At 43.0% G+C, this 10,188-nt stretch overlaps 2 protein-coding genes across 2 annotated transcripts; one reads left to right on the top strand and one right to left on the bottom strand.

The window, feature by feature from the left end:
- Positions 1-3,835: 3,835 nt before the first annotated feature.
- Positions 3,836-5,574, top strand: LOC104602826 (uncharacterized). Its single transcript, XM_010266666.3, has one exon. The coding sequence runs from the start codon at positions 3,991-3,993 to the stop codon at positions 5,350-5,352; it is 1,362 nt and encodes a 453-aa protein (XP_010264968.1). The 5' UTR covers positions 3,836-3,990; the 3' UTR covers positions 5,353-5,574.
- A 278-nt stretch (positions 5,575-5,852) lies between these two features.
- On the bottom strand, positions 5,853-8,733 carry LOC148804042 (uncharacterized). The gene is made up of 4 exons (XM_088897261.1): positions 8,411-8,733; positions 8,137-8,242; positions 7,930-8,037; positions 5,853-6,768 (listed from the first exon to the last, which is right to left on the bottom strand). Exons 2-4 carry the CDS (start codon positions 8,195-8,197, stop codon positions 6,446-6,448), a joined length of 492 nt encoding a protein of 163 aa, XP_088753387.1. The 5' UTR covers positions 8,198-8,242; positions 8,411-8,733; the 3' UTR covers positions 5,853-6,445.
- Positions 8,734-10,188: the final 1,455 nt, after the last annotated feature.

Genomic DNA, 10,188 nt, shown 5'->3' with positions numbered 1-10,188 from the left:
GCCAAACTACCCGAAGCACCACGGCCTACAGGCTCGAACTCTTCCTCGAGCTCTACCTCTGGCTCGCTAAGGCTATTGGGGGATGCAACTTGGTTCGTAGAACCTGCATCAGACCCGCTGAAATGACTATCTGAGCCATCCGAGCTAGACATTGGGAGTAGACCAGGAAAGTACTCACCTGGACGAAAGCTGTAAACCACAAGAGCTCGGACGAACGGAAGACCTTGAGCGCGAACTGGAAAAACTTGGACGCGAACTGGATGCGAGCTGAAACTCAGACGCGAGCTCGAGGGATACAAAAGCGACAACGAAACGGGGTCCCCCCCCCCGCTATTTATGCACGCAGAAACCAAAAGGCAACGGCTCAGATCAAAGCCAATCCGACGGCCTACGACCGTCCTGACCGCACGTCGCCCGAAACCGAGACGTGATTGGCGCACGTCTTTCTGAAATTGACAGCGACGGCGCGCACCTTTTCGAAACTGACGGAACGTCAGCACACGTCTCAAAAAAGACGGCAGTGGCATGTCTTTTTCAAATTTGAAAAAGCGCGCGCACCGCCACATCTAGCAACATTCAGGTAGGCCAACACGCTTCTCGCATAAATGGACGCTCGAAGAAACCCAAGAAACCTTGACAAAGGTGCCTCGCGCCAGCAGAACCAAGGTTCAGAGTGTAGAACAAATCTACCTGACACCTTGCGAACTCCCCGCGCCAGGGCAAGACCTAAGCACGAAGAGTGGGGGGCAATTGATGAAGGAAGATTTGGCCCGACCTCGCAAATCACGGCACGTGGCAAAAAAGGCAAGCAGCTCGGAACTCAATACCATACCGAAGGTACAAACGCCAAAGGGAAGGGACCAGCAGGCCCGAGCTCCCTACTTAGAGCTCGAACTCCCTAGCAAGAGGCCCGAGGCCCGAGCTCCCTACCTAGAGCTCGGACTCCCTAGCAAGACGCCCGAGCTCCCTACTTAGAGCTCGAACTCCCTAGCAAGAGGCCCGAGCTCCCTACTTAGTGCCCGAGCTCCCTACCTAGAGTTCGAACTCCCTAGCAAGAGGCTCGAACTCCCTACTTAGTGATCGGACTCCCTGCGAGGAGCCTGAACTCTCCCTTTTGACCCCGTCACACAAAGCAGAGACCCGAACGGGCCCGTCTTATGACAATTCGGGGCCTCCCCTTCTCCAAACTCGAGACTTCACCTTACGCATCACTCCAGGTACGTCGAACTGGACGAACCACGCCGTACCTGACACCGAGGGAGTTCGTATCCAGGGGCGGCGCACTGACTGACTTGAGATCTAACGCTTGACGGCCGCATTCCCAACGGCCACCTGCCACCGTCACCTGTCACCACTGCCTCCAGTTACAGAGACGGCTCCGACAAAAGGAGCAGTGACGGTTCTGCCTCAGCAGAGGCGATGGCGCCCGGACTGGCAGAAGCACGGAAATACTCATTCCCGACCTGACAGGAGTCTAGGAGTGAGTGCGCGAGGTGGTTATAAAAGGCGCTCCACCCCCAAAGAGGAGGTATGCAAAACCTTACGCTATCTGGTTTATCTTGCCTTTGAAAGATCCTAACTTAAGCTTCGGAGCCTTTACACCGGGTTCTCCCTGGAGCTTCTTCGTCTCCTACGTTTCGGGTCCCCGCTACTCGATTCAAGGTCATTGACAGCTAAGACCGGTCGGATTGCGCATCATCAGTTTGGAATAGTAAGAACCATTCTGTCCATTCCCAACCCAATTGGACACAAATTAGAGAACCAAAACCACCATAATTGATTCCACCAATTGACATCTCTATGTTTGGTATTTGGATGACCATCCAAATACAATTTTTTTTTTTTTATTGATTGATTCCATCCGGCTACACAAGGGGTGCTCATCTCTCAAACCCATAATCGATGAAGTTAGGATTTGATCCAAAGTCTCCACTACGACCAGTTAGGGGTGCTCATGATTCGATTAACCCAACTGTGGGCCTATTTTTAAAATTGAATCAATACTATCAATATTTGAAAAACTGGTAACCGATATCAAACCAAAGTTGATCGATTAACCAGTTGACCGGTTCGGTTAATTGTTAGTTTGGTTTGTCAGTTTTTTGGTTTTTATATATTTATAGTATATATTATAAATAAATATATAATAAAAAGCTAGAAATATACATATATAATATTATATTTTAAATAATAATTCGTTCGATTTTTCTTACTCATCCCTACGACCAGCCGTAGAACTTACCAACTGAACCAGGTCGCAACTTCCAATACAGTATCTATCGCATTCTTCCACGGTTGCACCCACACAATTGTCCAACGAGTTACAGATAAGACAAATGTCTAATTCCGGGCCAGTTCCGTCACAGATCCTCTTGAACTGGTCCCGCCCTTGCCAATCTACGGGACTGTCAATTCTGTCCACCATGATATGAAAACAGGGTAACCAAGACCAAGAACCAACAAACCTTGTCTTTGAGAGGTTGAAACGGGGGGGAACAACGAACGAACAACCAGTACAGTTTGATGACTCTCACCTTGTCTCATTTCCGTTGTGGGTGAGTCCTTTTTGCATCAGAGCCTTTGCACTCCACCCCAAGAAAGCTCCACCACTATCACTCTTTTAGGACCCAAAAGAATTCCCCCAAAACAAACAACAGAGCAACAAACTCTGCCAACAGATGCTGTCACCTTTCACTTCAAGTACACAATAATATTTTACTTCCCTTGTGGGCCACCACCTACTTCCTAGCATTCTGCCTCTAATAACGCATCCACCTAGGATCTATAACACTTCGTATCGACTCCCGGTCCAAAGGACAACTCTTCACCTGATCAAGATCAACCTCTTTTGTGACCATTAGATTAGTATCCATCTCTATAACCATTACCATAAGATATTCCAATCTGATGTCCACCAAGAAATCACATTTTAAAATGCAAGGTTAATGATGGGTGTTTCACTTTTTCAGTCATATCAACTTAAAGGCATCATTGTACATTTAGTGACCCATCCAATCCCAGCAGTCCTAACTGCTATAAAGTTTGATCTGCTCTTTCTAGATCAACCCTAATTACAGCCGGTGAATCCTCACAGCTGGCTCACTTTATCAAATCGTCTCCCAGGCCTAGATTCTAATACTTCGGCCAATGAGAATGTAGTTCCATGTAGGTTAGAAGCATATTAGATTTTCCACCTGTGGGTGGTTTCTTCTCCAGTCACCAGTCTTACCGATCCTACGCCAGATGCCAGTGATTCCCGAAATATTACCCGAAACGATCCACCGTACAAAGCGACGGGGTCCCACAAAAGCGATATTGAAAACGGAGGAGCACTGGCCACGTACGCATCGTACTCACTGGTCGGCGGCTGCATGCAGACGTGGTCGGCTACGCCGGCTCCCTCCTCCGCCAGACTGCCACCTCCGGGTCACGCTCCCCGACATTGGTTTGTAGGTTCACTCCCCCCAGGCCCCATCTCTGATCTCCCTCCCCGCCCTTATCGTCCCACCCATCTTCTAATCACATCTCACGATCCTCACCGTTCATTTGTCTTACGTGTTTTGCGTTGATTAAAATGCGTTCGACGTTTAAACCAACCTGTTTCTTCTGTTGTCTTCCAGTCCCAGGTCCCAACAACACACCAACAGCTTCGTCCCTTTACGAGAAATGCAACCCCCCCCCCCCACGACAGGTCGCAAAAGACCAAAACACCCTTCTATATCTTTTATCAAATTTGACCAATTTTAAGTGTAATATAAGGAACCACAACGGCTTAATTTGGTCAATTAGCAAAAATGGTGGCAGCCTTGTAAATAACCTGATCATCTTTCTGCCTTTTTTAGCTTATTTATATATAAATAGAAGGCTCAGAGCTCGGCAGTTACGTTGTCTCTTCCACTTCCTTAATGTCTGGTTTTTATCTCTTTCTCTGGTTCGAGATCTTCGCATACTGATTTTCTCCATTTAGGAAAAAGCTCACTACTGTCTCTAATGGCTGTTTCTTCTCGTATAACCCTTTATGTTTTATTCTTTCTTGTCTTCTTAGCACAGAACATTGTTTCTCAACGTCCATCGGCTTTAAGCTCCGACGAGCAGGAATCGGTCTACGAAGTACTTGAGGCGATTAACTCCGCGGTTCAGTGGCGATACGTCTTCCCCGAAGACCTCTGCAGCTCGGCTCCACATGGCGTCGTCTGCGAATATTTCACCGACGAAAACGGTAATGAAACAGCGCACATTACAGAGCTCAGCTTTGGTTACGTCTCGGATTACTCTTCTAACCCTCCTTGTAGTTCTAATTCCACGTTTAGCCCTCGGCTCGCTTCCTTCACCCACCTTCGCAAGCTATTCTTCTACAAGTGCTTCACTGAAATGCAGGTTTCGCTTCCTGGGTTTCTAGCGAACTTGAGTTCTAGCTTGGAAGAACTCGTGTTAATCGAGAACCCATCTCTGGTCGGGGCTCTCGGTGGCATACTCGGCAACTTCACCCGGCTGAAGAAGTTAGTTCTGACTGGAAGCAACGTTTCTGGGGAAATTCCGGATGAGATTGGGGACTTGCTCGATCTCGAACAGATTACAATCACAAGAAACCGCCTAAACGGTAGAGTTCCGCGGAGTATAAGGAAATTGCAAAAACTGAGAGTGCTCGACCTCAGCTACAATGGGTTTGAAGGGAACCTCCCGGATTCAATCGGGAAGTTGACAGAGCTTCTGAAACTTGATCTGGGTTCGAATTTCTTCGGTGGGAGAATCCCAGAATCTCTTGTGGGTTTGTATAAACTAGAGTTCTTAGACCTGAGTTACAACCGTTTCGGTAACTTCGGGGTTCCGCTATTTTTAGCAGAAATGCCCTGCTTGAGAGAGGTGTACTTGAGTGGCAACCAACTGGGAGGGCAGATCCCGGAAATATGGGAGAAGCTCGGGGGTATTATGGGGCTAGGACTATCAGAGATGGGACTGGTTGGTGAAATTCCTGCTTCAATGGGGGTATTCTTGAGAAACATCTGTTACCTAGGGCTTGCCAACAACAAACTTGAAGGGACGGTGCCGGAGGAGTTCGCATTGTTGGAGTTTGTGAACGAGTTGAGTTTGGAGAACAATCAGCTGAGTGGGAGACTTCCATTCTCAGCCAAATTTTCGGCTAAAATTGGAGGAAAGCTTAAATTAGCAGGAAACCCTAATCTTTGTGTTGATGATAAAAATAGCAGTGGTTTTGAGAACTTGAAGCTGAAGGTGTGCAACGACAACAAGCCCACCATTCCCAACCCTGCCCTCTTCTCAGGGTGCTCCTCGTTGAGGCTCTCTTCATATTTTTTGAGGTTGTTAGGGGTAGTGTTTGTCTTATTCCTCTAAGAGGACGTACGAGACGCTGAAATGTCATAGAAATTTGTTAATATCTGCTTTTCTCCATCACATATATATGTGTTTAAGATGAAAATATGATTTTATTCGGTTCAGTTGAATTTCAATGTGGAATTATCAATTGTTGTTGATACTTCTGAATTCTGAACCCAACCGGATTGGGTTGGGTTGATGTATTGGTCTATCTATCTTAGGTTTTGAACCCAATTTAAATTTACCATTTGTACTTGTGTTGACTGACTTGTGGCCTTATGGGTAGGTAAGGTTCTAATGTGAACCTAACCTGACGAACCCGCGTTTGAAAATTTGCGGTTCAAAGTTGGTTTAGGGTGCACCTGGTCCCGATTTTCACAATCACACACCACTACTAAGCAGAAGCACATAGTGGGCCTGGCTTCTCGTTAGGCCTTTGGCCTCAGGTGAATTGGGGCCCACAGATTCAATTAAACCCTATTAGTCTATTACCCTAGAACAAAATCTGAATAAAGAAATTATTTGAACCACTTGAATCCTCCTTAATCAGTTGCATTTCAACAAATATTATAATCAAAGAAATGGACTAATTGGATCGTCCATATAAGAAGTGAGATATTAAATAATACATGGGTATTGGGTTTGAATTAATTACAGGAATTTAGACATATGTGCTTATATATGCTCCATGAGAGGAGAGGAGAGGACTGAGGAGGACCTCTCAGTTTCAGCTAAGCAAATTAGCAGCTAAAAGTACTAGGTGCCCCCTTTGGGAGGGCTGACTTTCTCAGGTGGATCATCTCAATTCCCAAATCCCAAATCCCAATCCCATACGGACAGCCAGCCTATTACTTAACTATTTTTGAGAGCCCAAATTGGCTGTCCTGTCAGTCAGTCAGTCATTTAAAAGGGCTATCCGCTACAGCCTCTTATAAAAAATAGTAGCTTATCCGCAGTGCTTCAATTCAAAGCAGCTCAATCATCATCAGCTCACTCAGCACTCCCAAAGGTGAAGCCTGAAGGGGCCCTAGATCCTGGAACAAAAAAGAATAATTAATAAATGCTTTCCCCAGACCAGACGAGGGGAAATTCCAATGAAGTTCTCCATCCATCATGTCCCTTCCTGTGCACTTGGCTTTGGGACTGAAGTTGGAGATAGGTCAGTGCACTCCAATTGGGACCCGGCTACAGGCTCGAGGTCGTCTATGCAGGAATTAGCTACCGGAAGTTTTGATTCCCCGCCACCAGTAGAGCCCTTGGGCTTCTTACGGTGAGACTTCTTTGGGGCATTGGGGTCTTGTGTGAAAGGCTCCCCACTGGCTTTAGAATTCTTCTGTCGCCTTGTTGGTTTGGTGCTTTCCGATAAATCCGGTGTAGAAGAGCTGGTTGAGACACCGGCACCGCCGGACTGCTGCTTTACTCCAGCCTTCGAACCTACCAAACAAAACACAATTTATTGGTGTCTTCTACATAATTTATTATTCATTTGCCCTAATTCGAATTCATTTGTGTTGAGAGACTCTTATAATTGGATCAAATATAGATTCACCCCTGCCCAATTCCATTGATTTGAATTAGGGGTGCAACTCAGGCGGATTGGGTTGGGTTAAGGGTCATCCTAGGCTTAACAAATAAGAGGGGAAAGTTGGTCAGTAGGAAAGTGATTTCCATTGAACAACTTTATCATATTTATTTTTTTATAAGTTGTGGGTTTCTATGACAAATTTAATTTCCGTTGGTAAGTGATAGATACCCATTTCTTAGGTGGATAAATAATTTTTTCATCCCGAAAAAAATTTATAAAACATAATATGATAAGTTTGTCCATTCTAACATTAATTTTTTATGGGTAAAAAAATTATTATACAACTTGAAAAACAAAAGAATATGGATAAAGTAAACTTAATGGGTAAGTGTACCCGGGTAAGTGGCCTTTCGAATAACAACGGGGCACAAGATGCAAATTTCAAGTTCGGACTTGTTTCAATCTAAAGTCAAGTCTGAATTTTATCCATCCTGGTTGTACCTAAACTTAACCCAGCAGACTCATGCCGGGCTCAGGCATGAGTCAGGTCAGGCTAAGTTTAGTTGGACTTGGGTTGGGTTAGCCATTTTTATTAGGCATTATATTGTCTTATTTAAGAATAGAATATAATTGAAAACATATACAAATTCTATTAATAATTATACATATATATATATATGTATGTATGTATGTATGTATGTATGTATGTATGTATGTTTGAGTGGGTCGAGTTTGTGCTACTCCTTGAAGCCTCAATCCAAGCCCAACCCAAGTCAGGTCTGAGCTTTCTGGCCTAGGACAATTCCAAGCCTGAAAAGTCAAGCATATCAATACTTTGAGATTCCGGACCTCCTGCCTATAAGAACTCTACCCACAACATACTACTCATGCATTGGGAACATCTCCCCGTGTATAATACTATGTAGGACAATGAGATGTTCTCTATGTATGGTTGCAATGTTATGTGGGTAGACGTTGTGGGCAGGAGATCCGAGCTCATACTTTGAACTATGAATTAATATACAATATTTTGATTATTTTTAATTTAATTTATCCTTCTCCAATTATACCTGACGGTGCTGAAGTCTGGGATGGGCCATCCCAACCTATGTGGGCGACATGCTTCACGTCTGTGGGATTGCCAATCTGCAATTCTTGCTCCTTACAATTCCCAGTTTCTGCCATAAATGCAAAATGCAGAGCTCTAAAATCAATTCTCTTTTAATCCTTAAGGCCAAAGACATGAGAAGGGACCATTATACTTTTACGATACGTACCGAAGATTTGTGTAATGTATCTCAGACCTTTAAGAACGCCTTTAATCTTGTTGGGCATCATTTTGCTCGAAAGACTGGCGTAGCTCTTGGGCCAAAGAGTGTCCACCTGAGAAGATTGTTGTTGTTGACACAATAATTCTCAACTTTAAATTCAAACGAAGGAAGCGAGAAACGAGGCCAATCTACAGAGAACTAGACATTTTCTCTATTGATAAACAATCAAATTCAATTGAAAACCACGACTATCGAAGAAGAAGAAGAAGAAGGTCCTGACCGGAGCAACAATGATGAATCTATGTCATAGTTTCCGGCCGTCCACTCATGGTTGGACTCAACAAACATATTTTCATCTCTTTTGAATTTTCTTGACCAGAAAAGAAAATGAAGTATATAGGAAGAAAGAAGTTCAAGAAAGAAAAGATTCAAGTTGGAATTTAGGTTGCATTTGGCATTCCTTATTTTAAGGATTTATTTCTTTTTTTGTGAAATTTTAACCATAAAAAAGAAATAAGTCCCTAAAATAAGAGATGCCAAATGCAAACACGGTTTCATCTCATCTCTTTTGAATTTTCTTGACCAAAAAAGAAAATGAAATATAAAGAAAGAGAGAAGTTCAAGAAAGAAAAGACTCAAATTGGAACTTAAATGATTTAACCTGTATTTGGTATTCCTAATTTTGAGGACTTGTCTCCTTTTTGTTGTTAAAATGCCCTTATAAACACTAAAGTTTTAACTATACAAAGAAGATAAATTCTTAAAATAAGGAATGCCAAATGCAGCCTTAATCTAGTCCATCAAGAAGAAAGAGGATGAAGGAAATTCATAAATCCACTATTATGCATAAGCTGTAGATGGATATTCTTCAAGGGTGACAAGTTGTTTGTTGGCATCACCTGTAAATCAAAACCAGTACCCAACCAAATTCTCGGGACCGGAGTAAGCACGTTCAATGAATACTTGATAAATATTCTGACAACTGTCAAAAGTTGTTTGTAATCTTTTTCAAGGGGGGAAATCTATGATGCGGAAAAGATATGGTATGGAAAGAGTTTTGACCAATCAAAATCCACCTATGAATTTTGATAAATAACACCTTATATACTATCACCATTATGATTCCAATTTATTGATTTGTTATTTTTCGGATATCATAACTTTTCCATATCATAGTTGAACCCTTTCAAGGGTAGGTTGGGGGTATTTTAAGGGACCAGTGTCAAAAAAATTTTCAAGTGTTCATCGAACATGCTTACAACTTTGTGCCTACCTGATCTGAACTGAACTTTTGACACTTGTCAAAATATTTATCAAGTGCCCATTGAATGTGCTACTATATTGTGCCTACTAGATCCGGTCCCATTCAACACCCACCCCCATGTACTCCCAACAAATGGATGCCATGCAATTCTTGCCAACAAAGCCACATATCATACATGCAAAGGGTGTAAACACATTGAATGAGCACTTACAAAATTTTTTAACACATGTTCCTTAAAATGCCCCCAATCTATACTTGAAGAAGATTAAAAACCACTTTTGACAGTTATCAAGTGTTCATTGAATGTATTTCCTATATTGTGCCTACCAGATCCGGTAAATCTCGGTTAGCTACAACCACCAAACAATATTGTTAATGATGGCCATAAACTTTATTGTGCTATAAAAACTAGAGATGATCAAGATTAATTTCTTGACCATCACACATAGAAACAAAAAAGAGGTAGACCATTTCGTTGTGCACTGAATGAGAATCAGCAAAATCTCTTAATAGTGGTAGATTTGTGATGAGTTTATTCTTTGCTTGTTGGATACACCACTGGCACTGAGCCACCCTCAAGCACCCATTAAGGTACGCTATCATCTATTGCTCTTCTTATTATTATTTGAGTATCCTCATTTTCTTTTATGGTTTAACTTTGATGTTTTAAGTATTTTATCCCTGCTAAACCAGAGCTTAATGACTAAAAGACACCCTGATAGCATAGAGACTAGCGAGGCAACCCACCCCGAATCTAATTTAAAATCATATAAACAATTCATTTAACATTTTCA

The sequence above is a fragment of the Nelumbo nucifera genome, chromosome 1, assembly GCF_055504915.1.
Source record: "Nelumbo nucifera cultivar China Antique chromosome 1, China Antique-T2T, whole genome shotgun sequence".
Lineage (NCBI taxonomy): Eukaryota > Viridiplantae > Streptophyta > Magnoliopsida > Proteales > Nelumbonaceae > Nelumbo > Nelumbo nucifera.
Note: the sequence above shows the minus strand (reverse complement) of the source record. Positions and strands in the feature narration are given on the sequence as shown.